The sequence below is a fragment of the Peromyscus leucopus genome, chromosome 8b (assembly GCF_004664715.2).
Source record: "Peromyscus leucopus breed LL Stock chromosome 8b, UCI_PerLeu_2.1, whole genome shotgun sequence".
In the NCBI taxonomy this organism is placed as follows: domain Eukaryota; kingdom Metazoa; phylum Chordata; class Mammalia; order Rodentia; family Cricetidae; genus Peromyscus; species Peromyscus leucopus.
In genome coordinates, this window is record NC_051086.1 from 81,840,915 (window position 1) to 81,862,644 (window position 21,730).

Below are 21,730 nucleotides of genomic sequence, written 5' to 3' on the forward strand. Positions count from 1 at the left end.
CTACTTTGGAAATGACTATGGAGATTTGGTAAAAAACTAAAACTAGAATTACCACAGAACCCAGCTCTATCACCTCCACTACCCCTCTTCCCGGGCATACACAGAAAGAACTCTCTGTCCCGCTACAAATATTTCATAACTGAGCATATTGTTGCACTATCCACAATAATTTAAAGGTCCAATAACCTAGAGGTCCATTATCCAAATGGATAGAGAAAGAAAAAGTGTGTGTGTGTGTGTGTGTGTGTAGGGGTTTGTGTATGTGTGCAGGTGTGATGGCTATTCAAGGTTGTCAACTTGACTATATCTGGAATTAACTAAAACCCAAAGAGCTGAGAACACTTATAAGGGATTTTTCTTTCTTACTTAATTCATTTGAAGTGGGAAGACCCACCTTTAATCCAGATCTCTTGAAAGTGAGAAAATGCACCTTTAATCTGGACCACACCTTCTGCTGGCAGCCTACAAGAAGGCCATGCAAGAAGGAAGCTTGCTCTCTTCTCCTGCTTTGCTCTTACCCTCACTGGCAAATCCATTCCTTCTCTGGTGTGAGAGCCTACTTTTACAGGAGTCAGGAGTCAGAATATGTACATACTTATTCATAATCTCAGTTCTGTTCCTCTAGAGAACCCTGACTACTACAATAGGGGGTTAAGTGTGGGAGGGTGTGTGTAGGGGTGTGTGTGTGTGTGTGTGTGTGTGTGTGTGTGTGTGTGTGTGTGGGTAGGGGTGTGGGTAGGTATGTGTGGGTGTGAGGGGGGTGGGTCGTGAATCTAAAAGGGGGCCGTGAGAGGGGAAGAAGCGATCTTAATGGAGGAGGCCATTGGGGAATACACGACATGTAAGCAGAAGAGAGCTTCTGTGGGGACAAACAGACCAACAGGGGTAAGAGAACACAGAAAGGAGACAGGGAAGGGAACAATAACAACAAAATACTTGTGAAAAACCTCAACAAAACCAATCACTTTATATGCTAGCTTAAATAAGAGACTGATTGCAAAAAGGGGACGAACAGACTGGTGTTCCTTTCATCTTGGCATTCATGAGGAATAAATGCCTCAGTTTCCCTTTCTTCACTCAAGGCACTATTGCTCTGACACTACTGGAGAAAAGTAAAAATGAAAACAGTAAGCACCTGGCACTCTGGCCTCGAGAGTTAACTGGGTGCCGTGATGATGCCTATAGCAACTGCTGGCCCACCCCAAGTCATGACTTTCTAACCTTGGTGGTTTGGAAGAAAATAGCCCCCGCAAGGGAGTGTTGATATCAGGAGGCATGGCCTTGTTGGAGGAAGTATGTATGTCACTGAGGGTGTAGACTTGGAGGTCTCCTTTGCTCAAGCTTCCCTCAGTGTGACTCTCAGTCAACTTCCTGTTGCTTGCAAGATGTAGGACGCTCAGCTCCGGCACCATATTTGCCTGCATGCCACCATGCTCCCCACCATGATGATAATGGACAGAACCTCTGAAACTGCAAGTAAGCCACCCCAATTAAATGTTTCCTTTGTAAGAGTTGCCATGGTCACGGTGTCTCTTAACAGTGATAAAAAGCCAAGCTAAGACACTAAACATATAACAAGTAATAAGCAGCATTGATGGGCTGGAGGATAGCAGCCTGGTGGGCAGACAGATAGGGAGAGGAGTCAGGGCTAGGCAGGACACGTCATACAACAGTTGTGGACCAATCAACCAATCTACCTGTGTCTTCAAACCGACCAACGCTAAAGTAGGAAAAGAAGACTCTCCAGGGGCTTTAAGACCCCGGGGCCTCCAGAAGATACAGATTTGGCCTTCCCAAGGCCGCCTTCTGCTTTGTAGAGGGTCTCTTTGTCTGTGTGTCTGTTACATGTGTGCTCTTCACTGCTTATTCTGTCTGCGGTGCATGAGATTTCTCCTCAGCTGCCTGTTGTGCTTCAGATTTGTCCTGCCTTTTAATTCTTGAACTGGCAGGGAAAACAAACCTGGTCAAGACCCCTAGACTAAGCCGGGCAGTGGTGGTGCACGCCTTTAATCCCAGCACTTGGGAGGCAGAGCCAGGAGGATCTCTGTGAGTTCCAGGCCAGCCTGGTCTACAGAGTGAGATTCAGGACAGGTACCAAAACTACACAGAGAAACCCCGTCTCGGGGGGGAAAAAAAACAAAAATGTACCATTTCTAGCATGTATCCCTTCTGAAATCCACAGTCCCCTCTCTCTGCTTACCACAAAGATCTCGGGTCACTGGGAAAGGTCTTGAAGACCACAGCCTGACTGTACTGGATAAGTGTAGTGGTAGCACTGGAAAAGACAGGGTCTTTTCATGAAAATGTGTCAGTAGTACAGCTGTGTGATTAGGAAGATAGATAAGAGTCAAGTAGAAAAGTAAGCTTTCTTTAGAAATAACCACTTTGTTGGGGTTCTTTACACTCTATTCACGCTCACTTCTAAACTGTCAATAGAAAAGCAAATGAAATGACACTGTGCCTGAGCACAGGATGGACTCATCCATTAATAGAAATGAAAAATAAGATTTTGTCTATAAAGTTCCACTAAGGCATTCATAATAGCTATTAAAAAATGGGGGAGGGGGTGTCAGTGAAATTTTATGTTCATTTTTAGGGTGGTATCCAAGTGAACACATTGGTGGTTTATAGTGGGCACAAGCATTACTGATCTGGGAACTGTTTTGTCCTACTGTCCTGAAGTCCAACCGAGGATACATAAGGATGCTCAGGACAGCCAGACTGGCTCTCTTCTAGGGATACCCAATCCCCATGGTGACAAAAGAGAATCACTCATTACACAGTTGATTCCTGATGACTTGATTCCAAAATAACTGCAATACTGAGAACTTTGACAATACCCATGGGGCTGGAGAGATGGCTCAGTGGTTAAGCGCACTGGCTGCTCTTACAGAGGACCTAGGTTCAGTTCCCAGGGCCCACATGGTAGCTCACAGCAGCCTATAAGTCTAATTCTAGGGGACCTGATACCCTCTTCTAGCCTCCATGGGCTCTTGCAGGTACATGGTATACAAACATACACTCAGGCACACATGCACACTCACAGAAACAAATAAACAAACAAACAAACAAACAAACAAACAAACAATAAATAAATAAATAAATAAATAAATAAATAAATAAATAAAATGTTTTGGGGTTTTTTTTGGGGGGTGGGGGTTCAAGACAGAGTTTCTCTGTGTAGCTTTGCACCTTTCCTGGAACTCACTCTGTAGATGAGGCTGACCTTGAACTCACAGAGATCCACCTGGCTCTGCCCCCCAAGTGCTGGGATTAAAGGTGTGCGCCACCACCACAGGCAATTTTGTGGTTTTAGAAAAGAAGATCTGTCCTTTAACAACTTCAAGACTGACATGATATAAATTTTGTCACTAGTATTATTATTTTAATGACCTCCATAAGTGAGACAAACTAGCACGATGTCTTATGCAAATGAAATAACACAGCCTTAAGAGGGTTTACCAGGCTTTCAACAGCTGCAGGAAAGCCACAACATGTGAATAGCCCAAAATATGTAGATGACTAAACTATGGTATCTGGGGCTAAAATTCAGAGAAAACGAGAAAGAAAAGGAGTTCTCAGAGGAACAGCCATGAGACTGGGTGTCAGGGGTGGAAGGTGGGAACAGTGTGGTCACTATAGAAAGAGCAAGAACACAGGTACCTGGACTCGCTGCACATATACACATACATTAAAATAACAACACATTCATCTCTCAAGGTTTTTGGGTGCTTGGTTGGTTGGTTGGTTTTGGTACACTGGGGATAGAACCGGGAGCCTCACATATGCTAGGCAACTGCTCTACTTACTCCGGCCCCAACATCATTTTTATAAATATTTTTAAAAGTTTCAATGCTTTGATTCTTTGGGGGGAAAAATTCAAACTAAATGAAAGGGGAAAAAACAGTTTTGATACAGGCAAGTAACTGAACAACGTTACCAGTTGCACCTGAGAAGCATTCAGGAATGCACAGTAGTGGAAGGCATGTTCACAGAACTGACATCTAAGCTGGGGTTCTCACCACATGCTGAGAGATTGCATCAGAACCATGCTGTGGTGGTTTGTAAAATAATGCCCCACAACCCCACACTCCCACATACACCCTCAGGCCCATATAGAGAGAGTAGCACCATTAGGAGGTGTGGCCTGGTTGGAGTGGGTGTGACTTTCATGAAGGAGGTGTGTCACCAGAGGGTGGGCTCTGAGGTCTTAGATGCTCAAGCTAGGCCCAGTATGACATTCTCTTCCTGCTGCCTTCAGATCCAGATATAGAACTCTCAGCTCCTTCTCCAGTACCATGTCTGCCTGTGTGCCACCATGCTTCCCGACATGATGATAATGGACTAAACCTCTGAACTGTAAGCCATCCCCAACTAAATGCTTTCCTTTATAAGAGCTGCTGTGGTCATGGCATCTCTTCACAGCAACAGAAACCCTAACTGAGACACATGCTAAGGTTGCAAACACTTGAAAAATACTGATGCTGAGGGCAGAGCTCAGGGGTCAGCACCTTGGAAAATGCTAACAGAGACTGACCAGTGAATGAAAAAGGAGAGCAGAGAACTATATTAAACCATGGATCCACAACAGGAGAATCGGCATTCTAGAATTTTTTACACCTGCCTGTTCTTCCCAAAGCTTCACAAAATACCCATAATCCTTGGAGAAGGGGCCCAGATAGAAGAAGAGCAATAGAAGAGAAGCTTGAAGACACTGTCTTATACAGGATCGCCTCCTGGGAGCTCTCTCCTGAGAAGTCTTGGAGTCAACTATGCAACATGACTCATGGCTTTTCCTATGTGACCTTTAAACACTTGAGGATAAGGGGGAAAAAGTGAAACAAAATAAAAACAAAAGCCATCAAGTTTTTGAATCTAAAAGGCAAAAAATCATGACCCAATTTCAAGCTGGCAGATGCATCACCTCACCCACACAATCACTCAAGGAAAACAGGATGCACTTCAGGAGACCAGAGAAGGGAGGGTGCATATTCATTAAAGACACCCAACAACATTGTCCTAGAGCCCAGTACTCCAGCTCTCTCTGGTCTTTCAGCCAAAATGAAAACTTGGAACAAACCGCCATGGTAGCCTTGTATAACATTAGGGGAAAGCACCAGGAACAAGAAGGGGTGAGCACCTAGAAACAGCCTCAAGGGCCGTAAGCAACCAAGAGTTACCCCGGCTCATCATGTTTTCCAGCAAGAGCTGTATTTGAAACACCATTTCCAAAGGAGCAAGGCTGTAACAAAGCTAAGGGACCTCAGGTAGCCTCCCTGGGGCTAGGTCAATCCACAGTGGCAACTGTGGTTGTTACTGCTCCCTCCAAGAGGCACAGTTGGGACCACAGCCAGCTCTGACCCACCACCCGCCGCTCCCTCCTAGTTCCCATCTGCTTTCACAGAATAGCCATCTCAACTAACTGGGTTCCACTTTGTGCTGTACTCTTAACATCTCCTCCCCTCTGCATCTGCAGCTGCTACTCCCGCCCTGCTCTGTTGAACATCGTGACCATCGTATAGACAGACTGTTGATGTAACCAACCGTCTTATTAAATAAGAAACACAGAAACAATGTAAAAGAGAAAGCCAAGAGGTCAGAGCTCAGAGCTAAATCTCACCCTTCCTTCTGCTGTCCCAGCTTCGCGAAAAGAGAGACCTACTTCCTGTCGGTTAGTTTTTTTAAAGTATGTTGTTCTGCCTTCTCATTGGTTGTAAACCCAAACACATGACTGCCTCGTCACCGTCTGAATGTACAGCCCCCTAGGTCTTAAAGGTATATGTCTCCAATGCTGACTGTATCCCTGAACACACAGAGATCTTATGGGATTAAAGGCGTGTGCCACCACCGCCACACTCTTGCTATGGCTCTAATAGCTCTGACCCCCAGACAACTTTATTTATTAACATACAATCAAAATAATATTTCAGTACAATTAGATTACCACCACAACAGACATCATAAGAGTCCCTGGGAAATACTATGTCCTCTTTTACTCTCCTAGACTATGCCAGTAACTCCCCTCTTTGTGCTCAGCTTTCTTTGAATTTGCCTCCGAACCCCCAACAGTACCTACTATACCTGTATGGGCAAATTCATCCACAGTCAACATGGGTTCTGCAGAAGGCAAAGCTCTGCAGGACTTGTACACATCCAAGAAACATCCTTGAAGTCCCACAATCTCCTCAGCACAAATAAATCTTTGCACCCATCCCCCACCCCTAGCCTTCCACCAGGCCTTACTACATTTGTCTGGAATCGATATTAAATTGTTCACAGTTCTGTCCTGGTTTCATTCTTGTTGCTGAAATAAAATACCCCCGACAGAACACAACTTAAAAGAGAAAAGGTTTCTTTGAGCTCACAACTCCACGTTACACTCCAGCATAGCAGGAAGTCGGGGCAGTGGGAACTGGAAAGAACCGGTCACATCACAGTCACAGTCAAGAGCAGGGAGAGATGAATGCACCCATGCTTCTGGTCCACAGCTCCCCTTCTCCCTTGGATGGTCCAGGACCCAAAGCCAGCGAATGACACCATCCACTTCCAGGCTCTTCCCACATCCATTAACAGAATCAAAACAATCCCCTCACAGATGTCCCACAGGCCAGCCTGTTCTAAACAACCCCTCACTGAGACTCTAGATTGTGTGAAGGTGACAGCTAAAATTAACTGGCCATCACAAGGTCTTGGAGAGATATTTCCTGCTTTGGTGATACAAATACAGTACAGTCCTTCTAATGGGCATGCCTTTCCTTCCTTACTCACGTTAGTGGGAAAATGCCTCTCATGGCCTCTACTCAGGATTTATATCCTACACATACACACACACACACACACACACACACACACACACACACACACACACACCACAAAGCCATCTTAATTTATATCCTCCAAATATCCTATGCATTCTCTCCACCCCTGGTCTTGCCAATCCAATCATAATGCTATCAAATAAGTAGCGGCTTAACTGAGTTCCCTACTAGACCTGGAATTGGGGGGAGGGGCAAGGACTATGTCCTGCAGCGTGGAGGACAGACTCCATGGATGCTTCTGAAATGAGTATAAGGGATGGCTCCGACCCCATGGAGGACAGCCATGAGAACAATCTGTCTTCTTTAGCATAGGTCTGTGGGGGGAGGCTCCTCTTACCACTGTGAGGTAAAGTCGACAAACTCTGCGGAGAACTTGTCTGCAGGGAGCTGTGGCGACGGCTCTTCTACCACTTGCTTTAGCTGCTGGAAGGGAGTTCCCCAGGAGTCATAGGGAAACCGAAGGATGGCCAGCTCAATCTAAAAGGAGGGAAACGGGGGTGGGGGGGGGGCAACCATTAAGAAGGACTCTTAGGAAGCAGCTGTGTTTCTTTTTAGGAGGACTAGAGGTGAGGCTCAAGTATAATTAGGGGAAGAAAAATAAACTAATAACCCGTTCTCACAAAATCTCAGTGCTATTTTTTTAATATTATCTTACCAGCGACAGCTATTTAGACCTACCTAAATAAATGAGTCCCTTGATAATACCCAGAATGCTATTTAATAGAAACTTATCAGCCAGGAGCATTAAAGTTCAAGACAGGAAACAACCAGTTTTTCAAATATCTGGCCAGGAAGGAATTTTTAAGACTTCGGCAGCACCATGCCTCTGCTGCCACCTACAGGTCCTTTCATGAAATGGAAAATTAAAAAAAAAAAAAAAAAGTTACCCAAGGACCAAATAACTGATCTTTTTTTGGACTTGAGTAAAGGCCACTCTGCTGTGACAGAATCACATGTTTTCTGGGCAGGGACATGGAATAACTCACTGGATATAATCAGCTGCTGGTCCTGGGCAGGAGCCAGGACCACAGTGGATAATTCCAGACCTCAGAGACTCTGAAAACGTACACAGAGAGTACAGATAAGGCACTGACTGTGCGGCCATAGGACCAGACTCGGGAAAGTACACCATCTGTTATTATGTTCTTAGGAGAGATCTGATTTCAACATCCAAAACTTCCACCGTGAAAATGTTCAGCGCAGAGCTTGGGACAACGTTACCCAGTTGTGAGCACTTGCATAGCACTCATGAATCCAAGAGTTCGATCCCCAACATGGCATCAAACTAAGCATGGTGGTGCATGCCTGCAATCCCAGCACTTTGCAAGTGAAGGGTGGAGGATCAGAAGTTAAAGGTCATGATGGACTACAGATAGATTTTGGAGCAAGCCTGGGCGACATGAGACCTGGTCTCAAAAAATTAAAATCAAATACACAGCTTAGTGCATTTGGCCTATTGGGGGCCCCACACAATAGCATTCTTTTTGTAACTTAAGTTTCTTGTCTTGATTATAATCACTTAATTTAAACTATAAGAACTCTATTAACCCCATGTCTATCAGAAAGATAGTCTATGAGAATACACGAGTTATTGTAGGTCATATGACTAGTAAGGGACAGGAAAATCTGGACTGCCAGATCTCATTATAGGGTTTCCACTGTACCACACTGCAAATAATCTGCCTGGGAAAACAACTTGCTCTTTCAGACAGGAAATGGTGCCCAAGTGTGGTGTCTCAAGGGCTTTGCTTCTGGATCCCCAAAGACTATCCCATCTAGTTTCATGCTTAAAACCTCATAGCCCACAATGATGATCATAGGTTACCATGGTGATGCCCAGACTCCAAATGTCAGACTTCACACTGTACCCCTTCTGGTTGAGCTCCGGGTTTATTCGTTCAGGCTGGAAAGGAGACAGAGAGCTAAGAAATGGAAAGACAATCGCCATGCTATGTGTAGCTCAATAAAGACCCAGATGGAGACAGCACCAGATGCCAAATGAGTTATTTGACTCTGTTAATGTGCCTCCCAGTCCAAAAGACTGGGTAATCACAAGCTATGAAATGTCTCCACAGGGCTTCCCTTCTTTATATATTTGTCTTTTCTTAGAGGCAGCAATAAATCCAGATCCCTCATAACAAATTTTAATTGCCTTAACAAGAACAAGGGTACACGGTCAAAATCTCTATCTATTGAAATCATCCTTGGTAAAAATACCAACAACTCAAAACTTAAAAAATAAAAAAATCTGCAGAAGTTCCCAGCTACCATCTGACTGTCTAATGTTTAAGAGACCTTAGGGACTTTTACTCAAACATGGACAAGAACTTTTCAAACCCAAACACAAGTCTATTTCCAAAATGAATGTGTTCCTCTGCTTGAAGGAATCTCAAGGTCTTGTTAATGGACAGTGAGCATGCACATGCCCTAAGGTATTCTGTGATGACAACTGCCTTGTGTGGGTAATTTAAGTTATCCATAGTCTTCCGTTCACGATCAAGCTAATACTCACATGCAAGTCAGTGTGTAAAACTGTACAGCAGTGCGTACTACTTATATGCATTTTCAAATAATATGTCCCTTTGACTTAATTCTGAATTTGCATGTTTATGTCATCCCAAAATGCACATGTTAAAACCTTATCCCACCTGTGACCATGACAGGAAGTTGTATCTTTCTAAGATGACTATGGATTGGGGGTAGGTTCCTGTGGATAAGGTTAGTACTGTCATAATGGAAGCCTTAAACAGACTCCCCTGCTCCTTCCATCACGTGAGGACACAAGGAGACACAAGGAGCCAGAGAAGCAGGCTCCAACCACATCCTGAACCTTCCAGGGTCTTCATCTTGGACTTTGCAGAGTGAAAAACTCTTAAAAAAAAAAAAACTATCTGTTGTCTGTAAGGCATCCAATTTTTGGTATTTTGTTACAATAACTTCAAAGGCTAGAGACAATATATGGAGCAAGTAACTAATGGTTTCTGACATAAGACATTTAAGAAAATGATGCAATGCAGAATATTTTTTGAATCAGAAATTTATTTCAATTTTTCCCTCACAGCCATCCATTTCTTATTTTCTGGCCTAGTTTTGCAAGCAGGTACATTTCTTAGTGCACAGGCGCGCGCGCGCACACACACACACACACACACACACACACACACACACACACACACACCCCTCTGGGTGTAGTACTTACAGCCATGTATGGTTTGCAACCCGCATCAATCGTTTTAGCAACAGAGTCCACCAGGTAGCCACTGATTCCAAAGTCACACATCTTCACTTGACCCAGAGTATTAATGAGCACATTAGAAGGCTTGACATCTGAAAGAAAGAGCAACAATTCACTTCTCCACCACTAGAGGGCTCTAGACGCTCCACTTGTCTTGCACTTCTATGTTTGCCAAGCTGCCCAACACAAAGGTGACCACCAATCCTGACTCATAGCTACCTACAGCTTGTTCCTTTCCACTTGGTTTTTAATCCTTCATATTTTGTCTGTGTCTTTCAGGGTTATGAATCACCAAACACTGTCTCCTCTGCTTATCTTATATTTCATTGCCTCCACACACATAGTAAGAACTTAAAAACAATGACCAAGCCAAATGTCCCATGCAAAGTCATCTATCAGGGGTAGGGAGATGGCTCAGTGGGTAAAAGCACTCATCATCCAAGCATGGTGACCTGAGTTCAACTACCCAGCAGCCATGTAAAAAGCCTGGTGCATCATATGTGTGTCTGTGATCCCAGCGTCCTTGTCAGGAGAAGGGAGACACAAACACGAGACTCCCCAGAAGTGTGGGCCAGCTAGCCTGATGTACACAGCAGTGAACAACAAGATGCTGCCTCAAATGAGACAGAAGACAAGGACCAACATCTGAGGCTGCCCTTTGCTCTCTATAAGTGAGCTGTGGCATGAGGGCACCCACATTCACACACACATACAACACACACATTATATACACACACACACACAGAAAATAAAAATGCTCTGTTGAATAGTTAGTGTGAGAGTAAGAGGTTGAAGAATGAAAAGGAAGAGAGTAACCAATGATACAAGTATGGTCACAGCAACCCATTTTGACTGAAATCTCTAGAAGAGATTCATCAGAGGCCACCTTAGTGTAGAATGTTATAAACCCAGGCATGCCCAAACATGGGCAGGCACTGAAGAAGGGGTGATAAATCAACCATTGAGGTTAGGAAGGCATAACCCACCCACTGACATGCCCCAATAGATGAACGATTGCTCTCTCTAGGTGGTAGAACTGGAAAGTACAATTAACTTCTGCTCCCTGTGCCACTTTGCACAAAGATCATAGAATACAAAGACGAGGCTTATTCTAAACTTAGTCCTTCAGTCGGGTATGGTGGCACAGGCCTGTAATCCCACAACTTTAGAGAGAGGCCAGGGGTCGGGGAGGGGATCCTTTAGCTACATAGCAAGTCTGAGACTACCCTGGGCTACAGGAAACCTTGTCTCATAAACAAATAAAAATAAAAAATGTTCATTATCATTTTTCTCTTAAACTGGTGAATAACATACCAAATATCATTTTATTACTTCAATAGTTTTGTATACATTCTAGTTTAAAAAACTGAATATTTCAGTATTTTGAAAAGAAAGTTCGAACAACTTCCACACCTACAGATAATCTGAATGCTTGCTCCTATCTATAGCCCACTCCCTTCCTAGAGTCCACTCTGCTGTTTTTCCAGATTTACTGCTGCCAATTAACACTAGGACAGCAGGTACACTGTGCATGACATTTTATATCAGATCACAGAGGTTGAAAATTACCCCAAGCACAGTCCTTAGTGCCCATAAGGAACTCTACTAACTTTCTCAAAAAAAAAACAAAAAACAAACACAAACACACACACACACACACACACACACACACACACTTATTCTACAAACTGCAAGTTGCCCCTGACTAGAACCTTCCAACAATAATCAGTCCCTTATTTTTCTTATACAACTTCTATATATGGTACTTTCCTATTTCCGGGTCTTTTGTTTGTTTGTTTTTGTTTTTTGTTTTTTTGTTTTTGTTTTTGTTTTTTGAGACAGAGTTTCTCTGCGTAGCTTTGCGCCTTTCCTGGAACTCACTTGGTAGCCCAGGCTGGCCTCGAACTCACAGAGATCCGCCTGCCTCTGCCTCCCGAGTGCTGGGATTAAAGGCGTGCGCCACCACTGCCCGGCTTCTAGTTATCTCTTATTGAGAAACCCTATAAAGAATTTTTTAAATTTGTCTGTTTTTAAGTATGTCTCTCCCAGTGTGCAAGTGCAGTGCCCTCCGAAGGCACAAGAGAGTGTTGGACCCCCTAGGACTGGAGTTACAGATGGTTGTGAGCCACCATGTGGGTGCTGGGAATTGCAACAACATTCAGTGTTCTTAAGCACTGAGCCATCTCTCTAGCCCAGTAGAATTTTTTAAAGAATACATTTTCCTAGATAACTCTTAGGTCTTCTTCATGTTATTAAAAACATCTATACTGAAAGTGATTTTACAGGCTGGAGAGATGTCTCAATAGTGAGAGAGCTTGCTGCTCTTCTAGTGGACTTAAGTTCAGATCACAGCCCCTATATCAGGCAGTTCATGACAGCATGTAACTCTAGCTCCAGGGGGTTCAAGGCCCTCTTCTGGCCTCTGTGGGCTCTGCACTCATGTGGCAGGGACCACGCACATATGTAAGCACACATATACACCTAAGTAAAAACAAAACTTGAAAGAATATTTTATGAGACAAATGGATGGAAAAGAATGGGTGAATGAAGTAGATGAGTGGGTAGATAGAGAAATAACAAACACAGCTGGGGAAATGGCTCAGCACCTAAAAGCACACACTGTGCAAGTGTGAGTGACCTGAGTTTAAATCCCTAGAAGCCACATTAAAAGCTAGGTGTGCTCATGCACACCAGCGACCCAGTTCTGTGAGGAAACAGAAGGATCACTGGGGTTGGCCAGCTCCTTCTGTGAGAGACCTTGCCTCAAAAAAATAAGACAGCATGTGACAGAGCAAGAAACTGACATCCTTCTCTGGCCTCTACTTGCGTGCATGGATGAGCACATCCACATGTTTGTGCATAATAATCATACACACACACACACACACACACACACACACACACACAAACACATGCACGCACGCACCTATGCAAAAATAAGAGCTAACAGGAAAAGAGGAAGGCCAGGAAAGAGATTTTTTTCCCCCCACTTAAGGTAGCCTGGAAAGGCTCTGCTTCGTTCTGGAAATTTCCATTACACTTGTGCAGACACATCTGAGGATCTTGTTAAGATACAGTTCTGATTTGTCCTGTGACTACGCTTCTGTAACCACCTCCTGCTACAGGATGCATAATACAAGTTGCATTTTTTCCCCTTGGGTCCTTTCAAATTTTCAATGATGCATCCATAGCTCTCTTTGGTGAATTTCTATTCAATTTAGGTAAAATACAAAATTCATTTGTTTTTATATTCTCAGCCAAGACAAAAAAAATGGCCAAGGCCTACAGCCTGAATCTTAAAGGTCTTCCAAGAGTCCATGTGCTACATACAGGCTTAGTCCTTAGTTTAGCCATATGGGAGATGTTGAAACCCTTAACAGGTGGGGCTTGGAGGAATGTTTTAGATCACTGGGGACTGCCCTTGAAGGGGATTATGGGATGCTGATCTCATTGTCTCCCTTTTATCCCTGGTCATAAGATGAATGAGGTTCCTCTGCAACATGGTCCCACCAACTTGAACTGCTCTGCTGCCTCATCACTGGCCAAATAGCAACAAGGTCAGTTAACTACAGACTGAAACCTTCAATCTGTAATTCAAAGTAAACCTTTCTTCTTTATCAGCTGATTGTGTCAAGGGTTTTGTCATAGTAATAGAAGATTAATACAGCTACTTACATTTGTTATACAATCCCAAAGGAAGGCCCCATAGTTCTCCTACCTAACTCAACCCCTCCCCTATGCATACAGGGAAGAGCAGGAAAGGAAGGGAGACACAAGGCAAAAGAAATGAACTTAGTACAAGAAACTGCCGAGATAGCTCTACATATGCTTACCTCGATGGATAACAGAGAGCTTACTGTGTAGATGTTCTAATGCTTTTACAATCTGCAAGTTAAACAGAGTAGATTTACTGACCCCATCACTGGAAAGAAGCTGAATGTTAAGTGTGTTCAATTTTATTAACTCTCCTTGCTTAAAGTTGCTTAAGGAATGATTTTCTCAAATAGTAGTGGCCCTAATAAGGAAAATAACAGGAAGTTACCTAACTGAACTCCTCCCACCAAGGTGGATTGTATCTTCCAGCAGAGATGCCTCCTCCATCTTTCGTAAGCATCATTTTTCCTCCACCTTCCTAAAACTTGGTAGTCATCAAGGTTGCCTTGTATTCTAATTTCTTTTACACCTTAGTGTTAAGAAAATATTAAAAACTCTACAAGAGAAAGTTGAACTAAAGTATATCTGAGTACAGGTGTAGGAATGGTCATCACAGAAGATAAACACGTGGTTTGGAGGCCATGATGGTGAGTTTTAATGGTCAACTTGACACAATCTAGAATCACGTTGGAGAAGAGTCTCAAGAGAGACTGTCTAGATAAAGTTGGCCTGTGGGCATGCCTGTAGAAGACTGTCTTGATTGTGTCCATTGAAGTGGGAAGAGCCCACCCACTGTGGATGGTGCCATTCTTGGGGTAGAAGATTGCATAAAAATATAGGAAACAAAATGAATGCTCTAACTCATTGTTCTCTGCTCTTGATGTGGATGTAATACGAATAACTGCTTCAAGTTCCTGATGCCTCAACTCTCTGCAATAATGGCCTGCGACCTGGAACTGGGAGCTAAATGAGCCTGTGCTCCCTCAGGTTGCTTTTGTCAGGTTATATATATTTTTTTAATCACAGCCAAAGAAATGAAACCAAGATAGAGGCATTTGACATGGTTTACCAAACCAGGTCATTAGCTGCATGTACTACACAGAGATTGGGAAGAAAAGCATCGATTTAGCTTCCCACTGACATACTCAGTACCCAACAGAACCTGGTGAAGTAACCGATCTAACAGTTGGATGGTGGTTATTAGGCAAAGACAGAAATCCTGGACTTTTCCCATTCCCCTTGAGTAGGTGGCGTTCATGATGTACTCACAGAAACTGCTATCTTCCCTAAGATATCCTCTGGAATTGTTTGGCCTTTATCAATAACTTGTTTGTAGAATTTATCTAGTGACGTATCCATGAGCTCCATGCATATCCACACATCACCCTGGAGACCAATAAATTCAGGGATTATCAATGAGGAGAGAAATGAGAAAAAGAAAAACATAACTGACAATCTTTCTGAAGGGCTATTTCTTTTCAGAAGAAAGGGATGGCGTCTCCTCAAGATTTTAAAATGATTTAAAAGCAAATAAGATTATCTCCAAAGAGCAGCCCAGCAGGGAGCAGTGAGACTATGATGAGATCGGAGACTCTTAAAGTTGCTGAAATCCATGGACATTGACCTGAAGGATCACCTACCTCCCGGAAGAGTGCACCATAGAAGGTGACGGTAAATGGACAATCCACTGTCCTCATGGAAACGTCCAGATCCATCAGTAGCCGTTTCTGCTCCTGGCTGTTAACTGTGGCCCGGATCCGCTGAATGGGAACACATGGGAAATATATGGTCACTCCTCTGAGAAAGTGTCAGCTGAAAAGACGAGAACCCACCAGGGCCCTATTCTAACAACGGATGGCTGACCATTTGATTTCCTGACCAGCCCCTGCATAGAAGTAAACACATGGTGTACCTCAGAGAGGGGGTAAGTATGTGGGAAAGCACTTCAAAGCTGCAAAAGCAATCAATGTTTAGGTCAGTTCAATACAAAAGGTGATAGCATTGATTACTTTCTGCTTCTCTGAGATCCCAAGTTTGAGAAAAAGAAAAACAGGTGGGCTGGAGAGACAGCTCAGCAGTTAAGAGCACACTTGCTCTTTTATAAAGGAGCCAAATTTGGTTCCCAGCACCCACATGGCAGCTCACAACTGTCCGTAACTCCACTTCCAGGGGATCTGATGCCCTCTTCTGGCCTTTGTAGGCACTGCACACACATGATATATATACATGCAGTCAGGTACACACACATACATACACATAAAAATAAATCTTTAAAACAAAAAGAAAATAGCAAAAAAGGTGAAAATCCCCACTTTTGGAAAATGTTGAAATACCAGAGCTATAGTCAGCCCTAGGTACTGTGGTGGTTTGAAAGAAAATTATTCCAAAGGGAGTGGAACTATTAGGAGGTATTGTCTTGTTAGAGTAGGTGTGGTCTTGTTGGAAGAAGTGTGTCACTGTGGAGGCAGATTTTCAGGTCTCATATATGCTCAAGATACTACCCAGTGTTACAGTTCACTTTCTGGTGCCTGCACAAGATATAGACTTCTCAGCTACCTCTCCAGCACCATATCTGCCTATACACCACCATGTCCCACCATGATGATAATGGACAGAATCTCTAAACTATAAGCCACCCAATTAAATGTTTTCATTTATAAGAACTGCCGTGGTCATGTTGTCTCTTCACAGCAATAGAAACCCTAACTAAGACAAGTACCCTTAGGAAATTCATTCTAGGACAAATTTGGTAATAAAAAGTCACCAATGATTCTATCTCTGATAGAAAATGCTGTCATTTGGACATACATCTTTCCACATTCGAAAGTCATCTCTAGAGTACTCAGAATCTACTTAAGACATGCAGGCTGATTCCAAACTGCCCATAGCTCAAAATCCAAGAAATCAACACTAGATACTTTTTACCCTTCTTTTCCCCACAAATATAGACAATTTTTTCCTCAGGTTTTGTTTCTTGATTTTCAAGGGCAGTTCTGTTAAAACAACACAATATGTAATTAAAGAGGCTTTTGTTTAGAATTTGATTTGATAAAATAACAACAGAATAACAATATTTTGAGTTAAGAAAATTTTAATTTGGGTTGATATTAGATGAGGGTTTTAAAGTACTATTGATTATTTTAAGTGTAATTAGTTACACAGTAGTAGGGACTAGAGAGATGGGTCAGTGGTTAAGTTTAGTTCTTGGACCCAAATCAGGTGGCTCACAACTACCTATAATTCTAGCTCCAGGAAACCTGACACCCTCTTCTGGCTTCCAAGGACACCTGTACCCATGTGTACAGACACACACACACACACACACACACACACACACACACACACAAATTCTTTAAAAATTAGAAGTGGGGGAGAGGGAAGACTTAGAAAATAAATAGAAAGCAGCTATGAGACAGGCCGGCAGAGTACCTTCCTCAGAGTTCAGGGGAAAAGACTGATTAATACAAAGAGTCCTTCTTTATGGTTCTATGGTGGGTTGTTTTGCTTCTGTGCAAAAAGCCCGTTCACAGCTGAGACGGGCAAGCACATACACTGAAGACACAAACCACTTTTCAGAACGTCAACTCTACCTTCACCGCCATGATCTGCCCGCTGGGCACGTGTCGCATCTTCTCCACCACCCCGTACGCACCTCGGCCCAGCTCCACTATAGGCTCCAGGTCATCTGCCTTCACCTCAAAGTTCTGCAAGGAGGGAAAGTAGTCACAAACGAAGAAAGTGAAAACTCAGCAGGGCTTAAGTATGCTGCCCTCTGGTTTGGTTTTTTGTTTTTGTTTGTTGTTTGTCTTTTATTTTTTGTTTTTGTTTTTGTTTTCTGGTGTCCTTGGTATGAGAGCTGGGGCACAAGTTTTCTTAACATGTCAAGGTGCCACTCAAAGCGAGGAGAATCAGGAAATGCTTAGGGTCCCACGGTAGACAACTTGCTTGTCCGCAGCAACAGACCCAACTCCACCCAACGTGACTTTTAAACAGTGCCTCTGAAGTTATCTATGCTGCAGCTCCTTGTCATCGATGATTGGCTCATAGCAACTAGACCTGTGTGGCTTTGATAAACATCCTCCCGAGAGAGCCATCTATCTCCCTCAGCTGCCTTCCATGAGGACCACAATTGCTTGACAGCAATTCCCAATTCAAAATAGCAAAAGCACCAGGAGTCAGCTCCCTTTGAATTCCAAACCTTTTTCCATCCATCCCCTGACATTCTGCCACAGGAAACACGATTTTCAGTATTCCGTTGGGAAACATATGTATGAAGAGGACGCAGGACTTTTCTCACCTGATTTCCAATAGAAATGCAAGCCTTGGAGTCTAAATCTCGAGGTGGCCTAAGAAAGATAAGGGAGAAAAGAAGCGCCATGAGATCTTTGGTCAACCACGTCCTTTCCAAACAAGGCAGCTGTTGGATTTGCTCTAAGGAAACTGGTGCAGGTTCATAGGTCAAGGAGAGAAACAGTGGAGTGGATGGCCTGAAATAAAATGTACTTGGGTTTTACTCACACCGTCTCTTTGAGTATCTACTTCTTTACCATGGGGATATTAATACATACACTCAGTGGTGTTGGGATGAGTGTTCATTGAAATACTCCAAGTAAAATCCTACATTAAATATTCAATAAATAAGAGCAAAGCTGTTTAAATCATGGGTTGTAACCCCATGTGCTGTATAACTGCAGTCATTATGAAAAACTAGCCCTAGTGAAAGGTTTCTGGACACATAGCAACTAAAAGTTAATTCAAAATCAAACCCATAATGAAACTGAGACGGCTCTGGCAGCACTCACCTGCATTACATGGGGTGGCTTCACCGCAGCCTTGGTTCTGAGCACACATGCAATCTCTGTATGGCACATGCCGTCACATACCATAAAACACCAATGAACAGTGCCTGAGGTACCTTGGATCCAATTTGGGACTACTGCATATTATTGATGTGTTTTCACTAGACATACAAACCTTTCTGATTTTATTAAAACATGATGGTTTTATGATAAGAAACAAGGTATCAAAACTACTATTATTCCTCAGTGTTTAAGTATTCAAGTGGTACATGTTGTATTGAAATGCTTAATTTTGAAAAATGCAGTTTGAGTTGCTGACTTGAGTTTCATAAAAACAGTTGTTAAATGTAATTTGACTTGGGATTAGAACAGAATTTCCAAAAATTCCTGAAATGGCCCTAAATATAGTCCTGCTGTTTTGTAATACATAGTTACATCAAGTGGCATTTTCAGTATTGATTGTTATATGATAAAAATACCGACCAACTCTGAAAAAACCATTGAGGACACTGTACATACTGCAGTAGCAAATATTCAGCCCCGATTAAATTGTTTATGTAAAAAGTGTGCAAGCACAACTGTCTTGTTGGTACACAATTTTGCTTTCATCGTTCATGAATGTTAAATTCTACCTACACAAAGGAATTATCTTAAAATAAGGTTATTTATTATTTATTACCAGTAGATATCTGATATGAATTCTTCTTAAATATCTATACACTTGAGGTTATATTTAGAAATAGTTGAACAAAATTGTATCATGAATTTAAAAATCTTCTGGGGGCTGGAGAGATGGCTCAGTGGTTAAGAGAATTGGCTGCTCTTCCAGAGGACCTGGGTTCAATACCCAGCACCCACATGGAAGCTCACAACTGTCTGTAACTCCAGCTCCAGGGATCTGACACAAACATACATACAGGCAAAACACCAATGTACATAAAATACAGATAAATAAATTATTATTTAAAAAAACAAAAAAAGAAGCCTTGACATATGGACAATACTGTTACAGTGATAAGCATTAAAGCCTTTCACTTAAGAGTGACAAATTATTAAATTATTTTTACTATTTGTTTCTATAATTGTTTTTTATTAAGTAGAATATGGTCTCATTCACTCACAAAATCCATAGAACACAAGAACTCCAAATATTATGTCCCCCCTCCCTGCTTCTTTAGATGAACAAAAGGTCCCTAGGGAGGTGATATGACTTGTTTCCAATCACAAATCACTCAGGTCTCCCAACTCCCATCTCAGCAGACTTTCAGTTCTACCATGCAAGTCTGGTGGCATTTCTTCCGTGTATAGGGGACATTCTATCCTGGAATTGTCTCAGGACTCGGAGGTTGGCTGGCTTTGTGTTTCCACAGTCTCCTCCTGGGCATTAATTTTTATTTCCTGTGCTTTGGGTTGGTAGAAGTCAACTGAAGAGAAAAGTGTTTTGGCTTTGGCTGTGTAACTAGCCAGTAACTGAGAAAGGTATTTTCTTACAATACATGCACCAAAAGCATGCTGAGACGCATGTGGTGGACATGATCAAGCAAACAGAGCTAACGGAAAGTGAAGACAGGGAACACGGGCACTAGCCTTACAAAGAACAAACTGCCTAGCAACTCAAGTCTCCTTGCATGCACATTCACATCAGAACTGCCTGCAGAACGAACAAAGAGAATAAGAGAAATGGGGGAAGAAGAGGAGGTGAACCGAGAGAGAGATAAGAAGTACTTGCCATGCTGGTCAGAATTAACTGTCAACTTCACAAGCCTGCCTTCATCTGAGAGAAAAGCCATGATTTAGGAATTGCTTAGGTCAGATTGGCCTGTGTGGGAGTCCACAGTGACCCCAGTTTGTGCCTTGATTCCATCTTGACTCAAGGTCAGAGAGTTCAAGCTTGTCTTTGCTCTCTTAGGATGGTTACCAGATATCTTATTCTTCAAGGTTGGATAACAGGATGTTTGGCCAAAGGCATGGTTACTAGGTGTCTTGAGAATTAAGGAGGGGTTTACACTTGTTTGTACCTTGAACCACAATGTCCTTGAAAGGGGAAGGTCTTTTGCCCCCCTGTTTTGGGTATAAAAGGGCCTTGAGAAATAAATACGGGGCTGCTGTGGTATTGACTCAGAGCCCTCCCAAAGCTATCCTGTGTCTCTGTCTTTTTCTTTTACGTCTACATCTCTGTTTTCCCTATCTATTATTTCTCAATCCTCACTCCCCTATTCAGGACTATTTGACAGGTCGGGCAGGACCCAGTAGGCCTGTAGGCATGTCTGTGGGGAACTGTCTTGATTATAAATGATATGAGGGCCCAACTCACCATAGGTGGTGCCATTCCTAGATATGTGGACCTGTGTTATATAACAAAACTGGCTGAACACGAGCCTGTGGCTGAGCCAGAGAGTGAACCAGAGAGCAGCATTCCTCTATGATTTCTGCTTTCAAGTTCCTGGTTCAGTTCCTGCCCTGACTTCCTTCAGTGAAGGACCATGACCTGGAAGTGCAAGCCAAATAAATCCTTTCCTCCCCAAAGTTGCTTTGGTCAGAGTATTTTATCACAGAAGAACAGAAAGGCAATTAAAATACTTGCTGGGGACTCATTTTCCCCACCACTTCTGTATTATGTTTTCATCCTTTCTGCTGAAACCAAATACACATATAAAACAATGAAGAGGAAATAAGAATACAAACACAGATATGAGTGTCAATCTATGACTTTCATGGCAAGCCTCTCCTTACTTCACATATCATTTCATTTTGGCAGACACCAAAAACTTTTCTAGGCTAACTTTAAATATGAGACTGGGAGGGAAAGAGAGAACAAAACTAAATGATGGTGCACATGTCACGATACATGTGTGTGTGTACTGTTTCTAAACAGGCAATTTTTCTTCAGAGAAGCCTTCCAGAAGAATCAAGTTCCTAAAAATTAATTTCTCAATTTTTAAAAGATTTATTTGTATATGTTTTAATTATGTATATTGTGTATGTTTCTGTGGGTGGGTATGTAGACATGAAGAGGGTGTCAGGTGCCCTGGAAATGGAACTACAGGTGGTCGTGAGCCACCCAACGTGTGTGCTGGGAACTGAACTCAGGTCCTCTGAAAGGGAAGTGAGCACTCACAACTTCTGGATTACCTCTCTAGGCCCTAATTTCTCATTCTTAGGACAGTCAAAGCTGGTTTTTCTTGGTCTGTTACAATTTGTGTGCACTAAATTGTAATAGCCCT

At 42.8% G+C, this 21,730-nt stretch overlaps 1 protein-coding gene across 2 annotated transcripts in view; it reads right to left on the reverse strand.

Annotated features, from left to right (window-relative positions):
* The window catches only part of Map2k6 (mitogen-activated protein kinase kinase 6), a 120,572-nt gene that overhangs the window by 12,787 nt on the left and 86,055 nt on the right, over positions 1–21,730 (reverse strand). For both annotated transcript variants that reach the window (XM_028865278.2, XM_028865279.2), the window contains exons 3-10: positions 18,005–18,053; positions 17,298–17,411; positions 15,348–15,467; positions 14,977–15,093; positions 13,887–13,938; positions 10,018–10,145; positions 8,644–8,721; positions 7,156–7,295 (exon numbers count right to left, since the gene is read on the reverse strand). In XM_028865278.2, the coding sequence (XP_028721111.1) occupies positions 7,156–7,295; positions 8,644–8,721; positions 10,018–10,145; positions 13,887–13,938; positions 14,977–15,093; positions 15,348–15,467; positions 17,298–17,411; positions 18,005–18,053 (798 nt within the window). The remainder of the gene's footprint in view (positions 1–7,155; positions 7,296–8,643; positions 8,722–10,017; positions 10,146–13,886; positions 13,939–14,976; positions 15,094–15,347; positions 15,468–17,297; positions 17,412–18,004; positions 18,054–21,730) is intronic.